The sequence below is a fragment of the Staurois parvus genome, unplaced genomic scaffold (genome assembly GCF_062004578.1).
Source record: "Staurois parvus isolate SC_StPar_1 unplaced genomic scaffold, SC_StPar_1.0 ptg000053l, whole genome shotgun sequence".
In the NCBI taxonomy this organism is placed as follows: domain Eukaryota; kingdom Metazoa; phylum Chordata; class Amphibia; order Anura; family Ranidae; genus Staurois; species Staurois parvus.
In genome coordinates this window covers 61952-77373 of record NW_028317849.1, presented here as the reverse complement: position 1 = coordinate 77373, position 15422 = coordinate 61952, and the positions used below count along the sequence as shown (strand labels likewise).

Sequence of the window (15422 nt, the reverse complement as noted above, 5' to 3'; positions counted from 1 at the left end):
GCTTCAAGCTACGCCTCTGCAAGGTGAACTGTTTAAGGTTATTCAGACACAAAGCGTGGCTGCCCCCCCCCTACCAGGTTTTGACTGACAGCAGCTGGAACCATTGGCCTGTGAGAGTGGGGAGAGGGGAGAAGAGCTGCTGCAGACATCACAGCTCTGGACTGAGATTGTAAGTATTTATGGGGGGCTGCGAGGGGGGAGGGGGGGGCACTTAAAAGGTTTTCCACCTTAATGCACACAATTCATTAAGGTATAAAACATTTTAGCTTTACAGCCACTTTAATCAGTATGCGTTAAAGGATGGAACAGTTAGGCCATTTCTGAATTTCATTTCATTTCAAGAGTCAAGTAAACTAAAGAGATGTGACAGCACTCCAAAATGCAAACAATCACTATTTGATCATATTCTCAAAAGTCATTAAACATAACATAGTAACATATAGTAAAATATTTTATGCAGATCTCCCAGCAGTTCTTTTTTTGTAAAAAAAAAAAGAAAGAAAAACTATCCTACCTAATTGTCAGCCTAACTTAATGTATCAGAATAACTGAGATACTGTTTATGAAAAAATAAAAAAAATTATTGAAGCAGCATTTTTTTTGTTTTGTTTTTTTAGGAAATGTGTATAATACAGATTATACTGCAAACATGTCAGCCATGCATGGAAAACACAAAAGGATACCTGAAATTTTTGGTGAAAAGGTTTAGGCTTTTACAGCAAAACAAAAAAAGAGACAACAATAGATTGTTTAGACAGTTCAAAAACAATTGCACATGTTTGTACAGAGGTAACATTGTGTCACTTGATGGGGCCTACAATGTATCCCTGTTTTTCTTACATAGTTATTTAGAGATGGTTTTAATGTTAACAGCCAGAAACAGTGTTATTTGAAATGATCCACTTCTTGTAAACTCAGAGTGCTCAGCTACTTTCTCTGGTGGAAGAAAAATAATGAAGTAGAATAATCCAGTAGTGACTACTAGTAGTCTCAGGCAGAAGAATAGAGGGTCACATGTATGGCGTTCTGTTAGCATCTGTGACCTCATTTAGGAAAAGCTCCTGCGTGCTTCCCTCTTTATTAATGTTCATCTCCAAGTGTATGTGACCCTGAAAGACATACAATTTATTACAATGTAATACATTAAATAGAAAAACAGTTATCATCTATATTATTATTATTATACAGGATTTATATAGCGCCAACAGTTTGCGCAGTGCTTATAAAATGAAGGTAGACATTACAGTTACAATACAATTTGGTACAAGAGGAAACAGAGGGCCCTGCTCCTTAGAGCTTACAATTTAGGAGATTACAATTCAAGACCTCCATATGCAAAACTAGATTTTTTCGTTACTTGTAAAATACATTTCCTGGAGTATAGTAGAGCACACAGAGTCTTAGACGATTGGGTTATTTGCTCACACCTTAAGGTGAATGGACACTGGAAAAGCAAAGTTGCCAAGATCCCCATACAACCCCTCCCACTTCCAGCAATCCCCATTTTTTTTTAGCAAGCTTTAAGGGGATACAAAGGGAGAGAGGGGAGGGCCTTGTGTCTTTTATTGTATGCCAAGAAATGGATTTTATAGGTAAGTCAAAAATCTTGATTTCTTTACTGTACAGTACAGAAAACAGGCAGTCTTAGATGTCTGGGACATTCAAAATCAACAGAAAACCAAGGGGTGAACAACACTGCAAACAAACGCCAACAGGCCCACAGAACAGAAAAGTCAAAGACCCCATTTCAAACAGCAGCCTGTAGAACCTTGTGGTCAAAACTGGTGTCAGCAGATGGCCAAAGAATCCACATGGTATAACTTTTCAAACTTGTGAATAGAGGACCAGGTGGCAGCCATGAAAATCTGTAAAAAACAAAATTAAGCTAATGCTGAAAAGTGAGTCTAAGAGGCACCCACATGGAGTGGAGCTTGCCTTAATAGGAAAGGGTTGAACAATGAGTGACTGAATCCACATAGCTGAGAGGTAAGCTCTCAGGCCATGTCCAAACAGTGAAGAGAACCTCCATGTAACATTTTGAAGCTAAACAAAGGAACATCAGGAAAATGGCCTGGTTAAGAAGGAATAAAGAGACCACCTTAAGAAAGAAGGAGGTCTTGGGTCTCAGAACAACCTTATCCTTGTGTAAAACCAACAAAGATACTTACAAAATAGGGCAGCTAGCTCTGAAATATACCTCATGAATGAGATTGTGACAAGAAAAACCACCTTGTGCATAAGGTCAGCTAGGGAAATGTCCCTGATAGGTTCGAAGTGTGGCCCAGAAGGGCCAGTAGGAAAAGGTTGAAATCCCACAGAGTCAACAGAGAACTTGTGGGGGTAACTATATGAGTGACCCCTTGTACAAATATCCCCAACCAAGACGTGAGAGGCCATTGGTCCGTGAAAAAGGACATCCAAGGCCAAGATTTGCCCCTTCAGGATGCTCAAGGCTAAATTCTGATCCAGACTCCACTAGAGTAAGGCTAGGGTTTCTCCCATGAAGTACTGCCTGACTGCAACTTCTTTTGTTCACACCAAGCTAAGAAGGCTTTTCAGGTGCAATGTTAACCCATGCGAGAAGTTGACTTTATAGAGGAGAGTAAGAATGACCAAATCTAACAAGCTGCTGACTCTCAGGATCTGGGTATCAACAGCAAAGCCAGAAGTCAAATTACAGCCATGTATTATGCTTTTGTGAGCCAATTTGGTGCCATGAGTATCACTGGAATGCCCTTCACCAAGAAGTATCTTTAAAGGAGAAAATGCATAAAAAAGGAGAACTGATTCTACAAAATCACCAGAACATCTTACAGGGATTCCTGGACTAATGACAAACCTGTCCAGTTTGTTGTTGAACCAGTATGCTAGAAGACCCATGTCCCGCATTCCCCACCTGTGACAAAGGTCATGCAATACCCTGGGGTATAGGGACCACTCTCCCGTGACCCAGCTGATAGCGAGTGAGAGGTGCTGTGTCATCTAGGTCAGACTCAGATCTGCATCAGTCTGAGCTGCACAACTTCTGGCGCATTATTGACGGTTGTAGGCCATGGCAGTGTGAAATCTGATTGTACCCTCATTGGGAGCCCCAAAAGTTGAAGATCCTGACATTAAAGGGATAATTGAATGGCAGTTATTTTCGGAATGTTGATGGGACATTTAGATTCACTTTTCTGCTAGGTCCCTTGGACTGTCAAGGTCCTGAGGACTCCACCCTAGTCAGACAGGCTGACATTTGTTGCAAGTATCTTCCAAGTCGAAGGCAGGAATGACTTCCCTGACTCCAGTGCCAGGTTGGAGACACACCATGACAGAAACAGTCTAGCACTGGGTGACAGAGGCATGGGCCAGTCCAGAGACTGGTTTGTTTTGTCCCACTCAGTCAGAATGCTGAGTTGAAGAAGCCTGGATTGGAAACTTGAGAGAGGCTACCATCAGCCCCAGTACCCTCATGCAAAAGTGAACTGAGGGGCAACTTCTGGACTGAAAAATCCACACCTGAAAGCTGAAGAACTAGATCTTATCCAGAAGAAGAAAGATCAGGCATTCAGGTAGTAAGTTGAATCTAATGCAGACTTCTGAAATTCGAGGATCCACCCAAAGCTCTGCAACACTCTTACCATCCACTGCACTTTCAAGCAAGAGCCAGGATTGAATGATCCTCAAGCAGCAGGTGGTCCAGATAGCCTACAAAGACCTGAAAGTTAAGCCAAGCCAGGACATGGACTGGAATTTCTGTGAACACTCAAGCAGCTGCGGACACAGACTTAATGGCCAGGATGGTAATGCCACCCTTGGGCTTTGTAACCTTTTGGTTGAGGTACAAACCCAGGAAAGCACTCCTCCCTGGGAACAGGGACAATGACCTCCAAAGCAAGCAGCTGTTGTTGTACCCCTGGGAGAGGACATCCTGGAACCAAAGTTCCAGTATGTCCCAGATTCAGGCAACTGTGAAGGCAGACATCACCCCAATTGAAGAAGTGGGGGCACTCTGTCATTGTGAGCTGAACTTACCTTGCTTGGAAGTCCAGTGTTTGTGACAATACTGGGTGGACTAGGAAGCAGAGATCTGGGAGACATGAAACAAGTTCTTCCTAAATCTAGAAGGTGTAGACTTATCCTTTGCCATCTTTATGACAGGAAAAAGCATGTGCTTACCACTGGTGACCTCCTAATGAAAGAGTCACAGATCACTGTAAAGATAATCCCCTGAAAAGGATATCTGCTCCAGCCATTACATCTCCCACACTGTCCACACAATACCACAAGGCCAAGTGCTACAGAACAGGAGGATCTGTGGGAATTGAACCGAGTTCAACCGAGTTCTCGAACCATGTGCTTAGACCAGACTGGATGTGCCAGACAAACCACCATAATTGCAATAGCAGACTGCATGGCAGAACCAACTAGTGCAAAGGATGCCCTAAAAAGAGATGACAGTCTCTGGTCCACCCAGTCTTTAAGACCAGAACATTCTCTACTGTGAAGGTTAGGGACTTGTCAAGGCAGGCAATAGTGGGGACCATGGGCGGTATATCCCTTTTATATGAAAACATTTCCTATATCAGTTACTGCTAAGCAAACAGCTTGGGAGGAAGGGTGCAATGATTCCTTGGAAACCTTCAAACCCATATTATTGGTGGCTCTAGCTTGATGCAGGTGTGCACCTTGTCCAATAGAACAGAAATGGTATTTATGAGCTTGGAAAGGACAGCGGCCAGAGAAGCATCCTTCCACAATGAATTCTTAGATTCTGAAGAGGGCATTGCCGCCTCTCAGAGTCAGAGACTAAAGAATCAAGATTAAAGGAGGTGAAATAATAGCCACAGGACTAAACACTTTGTGCCAGGATCAAACAGGATATATGAATGGAGTAAGGGCTACATCCATTGATCATGTTTCATTCATAGAAGCTGTAGTAACAGCTTCTATGATCGGAAGAGCTGGGCAGAAAGCTGGGCATATTTGGGCATTTTTGAACCTGTGTCAGCTCCTCATGAACCACAAGATTAAGGTCCCCAGTGCTAGGGGGATATCGGAGGACAGAAGATTTATACTGAACTAGATCTCTGCACCAAAAACAACTGTTCTCATATTTGGGTAAATGTAGTTTAATACAGGGCTCAAAATTTCCACTCACCTGCTCGCATTTGGCGAGTGAAAATAACATCAGGGTGAGTGTGTTCCAGAGGATCACATGCATCAGGGGGGGTAGGTGCCACCTGCAGTACCAACCTGCCCCAAGCGCTGTGTTGGGGGGGGGTGCAGGGATGCCTGTAATGCGTGGCAGCTGCCCTTGGTCCTGTAATTGTTGTGGGATCCTCAGCAGCTGCCAGCAGTTTGTGTGGAGGGAGACTGACATTACAGCAGGAAGCTCAGCGGCACATATCTAGCGCTGCACACAGCGGTCAGCTGAGTAGGAGATGGCTGGAAAGCAGGGGCGGACTGACCATTTGGAAACTCGGGCACTGCCTGAGGGTCCGGGATCAGTAGGGGGCCCCACGAGATGCCCCTGGTACCTTTTTCATAGGCTGTTTTGAGTTTGGGCAAGGACACAGGGGCCCCATGATCCCCTATTGCCCGGGGGCCCCATGCTTTGCTAATACTGCTCTGTCCTGCTCTTGACTAACATACTAAGCCCTAAGGTGGGGACTAACTCTGGCCCTCACAGCCTCTCAGGCATTCAGCATCTGGCTCTAATCTGTAACCCACCCCCTTCCCCAGCCCACCACATATGACTTAGAAGAGGCAGCTGTTATGGAGCTGGAATGGAACAAGTTGGAGATGGGACTGTTTTGTGTGCTTTATTGTTTAGCAGCTTATAAGTAGCTGAAGTACGTTTGTGTTTGCTTTTTAGAAACTGTACATTGCTGTAAGAACAATTTCACTATATGGGAATGAAGGTGCCCTCAGATTGCTGACATATTCCATCCATAGCATATATTCCATTCCTGTACTATGTCTGCAGTCTCTCACCATCTCCTGTACCATGTCTGCAGTCTATCACCATCTGCTGTGGTATGACTGCAGTCTCTGACCGTCCCCTGTGGTATGACTGCAGTCTCTGACCGTCCCCTGTGGTATGACTGCAGTCTCTGACCGTCTCCTCTGGTATGACTGCAGTCTTTGACCTTCTTCTGTAGTATGATTGCAGTCTCAGATCGTCTTTTGTAGTACATCTACAGTCTCTGGTAATCTCCTGCAGTACATCCACAGTTTCTGATCGTCTCCTGTAGTACATCCACAATCTCTGATCGTCTTTTGTAGTATATCCACAGTCTCTGATCGTAGTACATCCACAGTCTCTGGTAATCTCCTGCAGTACATCCACAGTTTCTGATCGTCTCCTGTAGTACATCCACAATCTCTGATCATCTTTTGTAGTATATCCACAGTCTCTAATCGTCTTTTGTAGTACATCCACAGTCTCTAATTGTCTCCTGTAGTACATCCACAGTCTCTGGTAATCTCCAGTAGTACATCTGCAGTCTCTGATTATCTCCTGTAGTATATTTAGCACTAAATAATATGCACAACTCTTTGGTGTGTCAGGGACTGCAGTTGAGGCCCCAAAATCTCATCAGTTGATAATCACTGGGATGCAGTCTCAAAACAAGCTATACTGTACAACATGGTACAAAATTTCAAGTCCTGAGCTACTAGCCAAGTCTTAGGAGTTACTCGCCACCGCCCCACCTCTAATTCTGCCCCTAAACACGCCCTCAAATTATCTCATGAAATGACTCATGCTCATTGAAGCCACAGTCCCCACAAGACAAAAGCAGTATCTCCTCTTGAACGCCTGCAAACTGCCTCTGCAAAGCGATCCACCGTGGAGCACTTTATAGAGGTGCAGAAGAGACTGCAGCACATGTGGAAGAAGCCTTTGTGGTGAAAGGTCTACTGTACGCCACTAAGGGCTTGACATGAATTCTATATACTCCATGTATTTTGTGGACATACTAATATATCTTTTATTGTCAGTAACATTTTAACTTCAATGGATGCTAAAATTGACATCACTATTATTTAACAATTGCGACTTTTACAACTTGCTGCTTCCAGTTTTTTTTTTTTACCTAGGATGTTGTTCTCCTTGCTATCACCTGCCACAAGTGCAGTTCGCTCTCAGCTGCCACAATCGGTTGTTGGTTATGTAGGTGGTAGGAAATTAAATGACTAATACTCTCAAAGAGCACATCTTTGGTCCGAACCTGCAAAAAGTCAGAAAATGAATAGTGTAAATTTCAGTTCCTGTCAAGTGCAGCAAAGGTCCAAGTATAAAAACAGTAAAAAAAGTATAACACAGTTACACAATACATTGGGGTTATTTATTAAAACTGCATGGTGCAAAATCTGGTGCAGCTCTGCACAGGAACCAATTAGCTTCCAGGTTTTATTGTCAAAGTTTAATTGAACAAGCTGAAGTTAATACTGATGGGCTATCATGCACAGCTGCACCAGATTCTGAGTGCAATTGTTTTAGTAAATCATTCCTATTGCAGTTTAACACTACACTATTAATGACCAAAAACATTTTTGGAGACATAATTTATCTCCCATGTCAGGACAAGGTGGAAGAGTGAGAAAGCAGTCTTATTGCCGTCACTCTTGTCATTCTCCTGTCAATCAAAAAAGTGGAATCACAGTATTGCCAGGTGCAATTCACACGAGATAGGTTTCTTTTTCTCCAGAAAAAAATGGATACTGTAGTGATGATTTGCTAAAGGTAAATATGCCATTCATTTTGCAAGAGATATTTCAATTAGTTTAGTGAATGTGGTGAAAATTTATTTTGCAAAGAATACCCAATGACATGCAAGGAAAATAAAAAAAATACAGCTCATGATTGGAAGAGATAAATTAGCAAATATTCATCTTTTCCACTAAGTTAAGGGAAAATTGCCTTGCAAAATCAAAATTCATATAGTCAGGACATGAGCTAAATTTCCAGTCTGGATTATGTTTACATTATATATTTAATGGACCAGTTCATCAATAATTGATTAATCAGAATTGGGTAGATAAAACAGGTTGAATCATTCTGTGTTTTTTTTAATATATCTTCTAGCTACTCCAGCACTAAGATCTTTAAACCCTTTGTAGGTTCATTTAAAAGTAGGTGCTAATTTCCCTGTAGAATTTTTCATTTATATTACACTATTAAGAATGCATTGTAAGATTTGCAATAGCTAAGAACTCCAAAAGGAGGTTTCAGTGCTGGAGTTATTATTGTTAAATTTTATTTGAAAGAGCATCACCATATTATGTAGATTTTTATAGTAGGGTAAACAATAAACATTTATTGCTAACAATAACATGCATAAAAGCAAATAAGAAGTACTGGGAAAATGGGAATATTATAAAAGATATACAAATATACATTAGAAGCTGGCAGACATATGCAATAAAGTTTTTTTTATTGTTAAAGTGAACCTGTGTCCAGACTATGGATTTTACATATTCTCAACAAGCCTGAAAGGTACTTTGAAATTAGCCTCATTCACATCTGTAGCTATAGGCATTCTGGAGAAAAACATCTTTAAGATCATAACTGAAGCACTGAAAACATTAGTTTTTTTCCTTTTAGGCCTTTTTCACACTAGAGGACCATTCAGTCTGCCTTTCTGGTTTTGCAGGCAGTCCCCATTGGACCCTCCATTCTTCTTAATGGAGTGGCAGATGCAAATGGACATGTATCTGTTTGCACTCATCTATGTCCGATCTATTTAGAGTTTAGTGGATCAGATGACAGTCGGGTGTAAACATAGAGATGGTCCATTTGCATTCGACCACCCACAGAGAAAAGCATGTTCACGTTCGCTCTGCATAAGCAGAGTGGACAAGGACCAGTCATCCGTCTGCTCACCAGGGATCAATGAACAGATACCCTGCTGAGCAGGCAGATCCGCTGGCGCAGTCTGCCCCATGTGAAAGGGGTCTTACTGTGTACTGCACCAGAATCTTGGCAGTTTGCCAGACTTTAATGCCCCGGCATTATAGGCTGACAGTTGTTATTATGATCTTTGAAGACTTTTTGTTTTGAGTCTTTATTGAGATCTTTAAGGAATTTGAGAATGAATAGCTTTACAAACCAAGCAGCTGAAGAGGCCAGGGATGGCTTTTTTTAAAGCTCATTTACCATTGACGATTGTGTAAAAATATGTCCATAGTTTGGGCACAGGTGCACATTAAGTAATATTTCTAAAGTTTTGTTAAAGAGGAGCTCCAATCAGTTTTCTGAAAATTAATAATTACTTTATTACTTTCAGTAGGTTTTTATTGATTTTTCAGTAAAGTACAAATACCTCCCTGAACATACGGGAGGAAAAAGAAAAAAAAAACATATAACAATTCCAACAACAGAGGCATCTAAGCTAGCACCAGTGTAACAGGCAGAAGAAAAGGCACATCAATAAAGTCCTGACATTGCATAAAGACCCGCCACAGAGTGGCATGCCGCCAATAAACTCAACCAAAAATAGAAAAAGAAAGAAAATATAGAAAAAGAAAAAAAGGGTGTGGGGGGGAATAGAGGTATGTTTTCATCTCGGACAGTTAGACTGTCTCATGGGGAGTCCGACAAGTATCTGATCCACAAATCCCAAGTCCTTTCAAAGAGGGCTATCTTATCTTGTAGGAGGGCCGATAGGTGTTCATTTGTCATTATCCATGTCAATTTGGCTCTCAAAAGATAAAAGAATCACAAGAGGCTTCCAAGACCATGCAATGGAAATTCTAGCTGCCAAAAAGATAAATGTTATCAACCGTCACACTGGTCTTGGCGCCCCCTCTACTGGGCTTCCCAGTAGGGCCTGTTGAGGGCTTTTCCTGAGATTCATCTGGGTGAGAGAATAGACATAGTTATATGTGCATATCCAAAACTGCCTGACTTTCGGACACGTCCACCAAACATGGAGCACTGTCCTCAGTTGGCCACAGCCTCTGAAGCAAAGGGACGAGGCATCCGGAACACGGGATGCCACCCGCACAGGTAGCATGCACCATCTTATAATTTGGTTCTATCAATGATTTGTTAATAGACTGAGAGGCATATTGAGCTAGTTTGCCCCATTCTGCTTTATCTATCTGTTCACCCAGAACTTGCTCCCATCTGTCCACGTAAGGAAGTTTAGAGGAATCAGAATATAATAAGATATAGATTTTAGATATAAATCCATTATGCTTATCATAGTTCTTACATAGGTGTTCCATTGGTGTGGAGGCAATCAGATCCCTTGTACACTTTAGTGTCACTAAATAGTGTGCTATTTGAATGTATTGGTACATTTCTGTGGGCAGGAGCTGGTGTTGATTCATTAAAGATTGTTTTGACAGAACACCCTTATAGTTTCATAGATCCGCAATGCGGAGGAATCCTTTGTTGGTCCACCAGTCAAAAGTATGTGGGTAAAGACCCAGGATGAAGGTGGGATTGCCCAGTATCGGTGCCAAAGGTGTGTGTGAGGATTTAAAACCATGTTGGGCTGCCAATCTATCTCAGAGGCTAAGGGAAAACGATAGCGTTGGGCAGAGTATGGTCAGTCTATGTTGTGCTCTCAATCACATCAAATGACTGATCTGTTTTGTCGGGAGGGAAGAAGCCTCCAACCTCATCCATTGGGGAAGGGGCAGCCTCGAGTGAAAATTAATCAATTGTGCCAGTTGGGCTGCATAAAAATAATTTTTCAGATCTGGCAGTCCCAAACCTCCTTTAATTTTTGGAGTATATAATGTGCGCCTATTCACTCCTCACGTTTTATCTCCTCACACAAACTTTAAAAGTTTCCTTTGGAAAAGGGTCAAATCAGATAGGTTTATCACTATCAATAAAGCTCTAAACAAATACAACACCTTGGATAGAATGTTCATTTTAACTGAGTGCAACCTGCCAAACCAAGAGTGGGTATTGGAAGCCCATCTATCCAGGTCTCCTGACAATTTCTTGTACAATGGAGGGTCATTTTTCTGGTACAGAGTCTCTAGAGAAGAGGTCAGCAGAATACCCAAGTAGGGTAAAGAATCAGATTGCCATTTAAAAGGAAAAGCCTGTTGCAAGGTACTAACTGTGCAATCGTCTAGGGTCATGAAAATTAATAATTAGACAAGAACCTGTACCAGGATCCAGCAATGTGCTCACCCAAAGAGTGTCAGGGACCGTGTTTGGTCCTTGGCATGGCATCTTAAATGTGGCCACGCAGCTGTGACAGCTTGCAGCCTCACAGCCAGGTGCCCAATGTGCATGCATGAGCAGTGCTGCACATTGTGAATGGTCCTGCACTTTTCTGGGACCTGTGACATGTCTCACACCCGAGGGAGTGCCAGGGACAGTGTTCAGTCCTCAGCACCGGCATCATAACTGTGGGCACCCAGCTGTGACAGCTTGCGGCCTCACAGCCAGGTGCCCAGTGTGCATGAGCGAGCACTGCTGCACATTGTGAATGGTCCTGCAGTTTTCTGGGACCTGTGATATATCTCACAATATTGCAGGAGGGGGGGGGGGGAGAGAGAACCAGGAACCTGCTCCCCCCTCCCCCAAAAAATGGCAAATGTCAAAGAGGGGGAGATGGCCTTAAAGCAGAACTTCCCCTTTTGGGTGGAGTTCTGCTTTAACCTTAGTAGCCAGGTAGATTCCATCTTGTAATGGTCTGATTTCAGTGTCAGAGTTTGAAGTAGTTGCTATGGGTTACTGTGCTTAAAAATTACTATTAAGAATTAGAACCTGTTCACTTACTGAGGCAGGCGCAGTTAATGTGTATGCATGAGAAAAGAGTTAAAAAATAACTGGAGTAAAGTGAAGGAGAACATACAAATAATAACAAAGTAACCAATGATTGTTCACAGCAGTAGCCACCTATCTCTAAAATAGTAATTGTGGACCAGATAACCCTTTAAAATCACAGCTTTTTTGCTGAAGTTATTGGTTTATCTTGATTGTAGGATTATGTCAGTCTACCAAATGATTTACCATCACAAGAATTTAGAGCAACCAAAAAGTGTTTGACTCCAAGTTGCCTTTAGACATAATAAAGTAAATTTATATTAAAAGGTTTCATATCTCAATGATATTAGCAATATTTAAAGTGGAACTACTTTGTATCTGAATGCCACAAACTAAAACTATTTATTCACTTTTAATATTCAAAGCAAACTCCCTCATTCATCCATGTCTCTATGCTTTATTTTGTTGAGAAATCACTTTGAAAAAAGGTCATCTTGAGTAAGGGCAGATGATTAATGTAGCATTTAATTCCTGGAATGCATCTGCCTTAGTTCAGGCAGGCAGGCAGGATGGTGTGCTTAGCTGAGAAAACCCCTCCTCTCCTCCTGAAGACTCCTATGATGACATTGTTTACCTAGGCCTGAAAACCAGGAAGTAACCAAAGAAATGTAAGAAAAAGTGTAAAACAAGTAAATATGTAGATAGTTTCCTGCCTATTTACTAATACTAGCAGCATAAGGATTAAAAATAGTCAATGTTGATTGACAGAGTGAAGTTCCACTTTAACTTCACAAAGATTGGGAATAGTGGTTCCAACATACATTCCCAATAAAGGTTCTTACCACTCCCTCTGGATCCACCAATAACAGATGTTTGGGCTGTCCATTGTGCATTCCTGTTAACACATATTGCCCCGGGTTGGTGATGCTGTCCCTCACTAGAAAATCTCCATCTTTTTGAAGAAGTTTCTCTGCTTCCCTTCTGCTCATTTTTCCCTGGTACCATGGCTCTCCTTTCAGTTGCTCTTCTGTAGGTGCAACAGGAGCTCTTCTTGTTGGTGGACTTGGCCATTGATCCACCTTTTGGGACACTGAGAGGCTGGACTCATGGAGTTTCAAAGCATCTTCAAATGGTCCTATCACCAAGAGAAATTGGTTAGTTGCATACTGACTAGATACTGTGTTTATCTCCAAATAGCCTTATACAGTGGGGCAAAAAAGTATTTAGTCAGCCACCAATTGTGCAAATTCTCCCACTTAAAAAGATGAGAGAGGACTGTAATTGGCATCATAGGTAGACCTCAACTATGAGAGACAGCTTTGTTCACACCAAGCTGCTTGCCTATTGCAGATTCAGTCTTCCCAGCCTGGTGCAAGTCTACAATTTTGTTTCTGGTGTCCTTCGACAGCTCTTTGGTCTTCACTATAGTGGAGTTTGGAGTGTGACTGTTTGAAGTTGTGGACAGGTGTCTTTGATACTGATAACAAGTTCAAACAGGTGCCAATGATACAGGTAATGAGTGCAGGACAGAGGAGCCTCTTAAAGAAGAAGGTACAGGTCTGTGAGAGCCAGAAATCTTGCTTGTTTGTAGGTGACCAAATACTTATTTTCCACCATAATTTGCAAATAAATTCTTTCCAAATCAGCCAATGGGATTGTCTGGATTTTTTTTCTCATTTTGTCTCTCATAGTTGAGGTCTACCTATGATGCCAATTACAGGCCTCTCTCATCTTTTTAAGTGGGAGAACTTGCACAATTGGTGGCTGACTAAATACTTTTTTGCCCCACTGTACATACAGTACAAACCTCGCTATCACATTTGGTTATATCACACTGCACATCTGCCCTTGTACAGTAGCCCTTGTTTACAGAGGTTTTCTTATTCTACTATGCTATAGGAAAAGTAAAGAATCAGTGTTTCTCATGAAGAACATGTAAATGTTTTCTTGTTTCTGTGATATGTCTACACTGTGTTCAGTTACGTTATGTTATGTATGCACCAGGGGCGGACTGACAACTCATGGGGCCCCGGGCAATAGGGGATCATGGGGCCCCTGTGTTTTTGCCCAAACTCAAAAAATCCTATGAAAAAAGGTGCCAGGGGCATCTCATAGGGCCCTCTACGAACCCCGGGCCCTCGGGCAGTGCCCGAGTTTCCAAATGGTCAGTCTGCTCCTGGTATGCACTAATAAATTTACATAAATACAGACAGAAATTAAAGTTGCCTGGAGAAAATGTGAAACTGGGCAAAAAATGTTAAACAGTTAAAATAATTTTTATTTTAAAACTAGTGTTCCAGTGTTGTGCTGTAAATTCAGGCACAATCAGGCACTGAATCCATTCATATCTTTTGACAACTGGACTAATTTTATGTGTACAATTGCTTTTTCTTCTTTGTGTTTCCTGAGGAACTCCCTAGGTATATATACACTGAGATATGTGGCTAATGCTGATAATGAATAAAGTTAATAGCATAATAGCTAAGGATGCAGCTACATTATAAGATTATTGGCAGTTCCAGTCTGTTTGTTTTAAAAGTAAGACACACAGCACTATAATTTTCTAGGTGCATGATAAACAAAAGCAAAACCAACACAGATGGGACATTAATTATGCCTACTAGATCATATGAGAAAACATGCAAAAATCTTTGCTAAAAGTATATTGTTTTTATTACAAAAGCCAGTATTTCTTTCATTAAAAATGCAGAGGAAATTATCCCCGGACAATTAAAAACATGTCTGAAGATATGATTACAGTATGCATCTTGATATAAGAATATAACATCACTCTTTGGTCTACATGTTTCACAGACAACACCACTTCACCAGGACCATAAACACATTAAATATGCCCTTGCCATCAGAAAGGTTCCCTCTATAAGAATAAACAAAATATTACACAGTATCACAAAATGTATATCATATATCAAAAAATAGAAAATGAAAATCAATTAATCGCTTGCCACCCGCCCACAGAAGTTGTACTGTGAGCGGGCGGCAGTTCGGGCCGGGTGATGCACCTGTACGTCGCAGCTTTCTTCCAGGTTTGGAAGAATGCCAGACCCATGCTGTGATTGGACACAGCAGGAGTTTAGCAGCTGATTTCAGCCAATGATTTTGGCTGAAGTCAGCTGATCAGCTGTGGCCAGTCACACACAGAGTTCTGTGTTTACAAAAACACAGAACTCTGTGTACTATGAACAGCAATATGGCAGACAGACAGATAGAAACGCTTGGTTCACACTAGCCCACAGGCTGCAAGCTGGTTACGAGTACAGGAATCGCACCTGTTCCTGCAGCACGATCGCAGGTGTGAGAACTGCAGGTAAACCACATAGTCAAAAAGACAATGCAGTTTCCCTTCAGCCATGTTTTTAAAAAGCTGCATGCACCTTTTTTGTGTGGGACACGCGCCACAGCAGCCCATTCAAATGAATGGGCTGCCTTGCCTGAGCAAACACGGGCCGCACGGGTCGCATTGGTGTGAACCATACATAAAGTAAATGCAGCACACATTACACATTGTTAGGCACACAGTTAATACTTTGATTGCCCCTAGATGTTAACCCCTTCCCAGCCAGTGTCATTAGTATAGTGACAGTGTACAGTATTAGCACTGATCACTGTATTAGTGTCACTATTCATGTCAATGTCAGTTAGTCAGTTAGTGTACCTCCCAGCCAGTGTCAGCTTG

At 41.9% G+C, this 15422-nt stretch overlaps 1 protein-coding gene across 1 annotated transcript in view; it reads right to left on the bottom strand.

The window, feature by feature from the left end:
• Nucleotides 1–317: 317 nt before the first annotated feature.
• Nucleotides 318–15422, bottom strand: part of LOC149470058 (SHC-transforming protein 2-like) — a 59441-nt gene continuing 44336 nt past the window's right edge. The window contains exons 10-12 of the mRNA XM_089667004.1: nt 12568–12860; nt 7083–7217; nt 318–1109 (exon numbers count right to left, since the gene is read on the bottom strand). Coding sequence (XP_089523130.1) covers nt 7083–7217; nt 12568–12860 — 428 coding nt within the window. The 3' untranslated portion in view covers nt 318–1109. The remainder of the gene's footprint in view (nt 1110–7082; nt 7218–12567; nt 12861–15422) is intronic.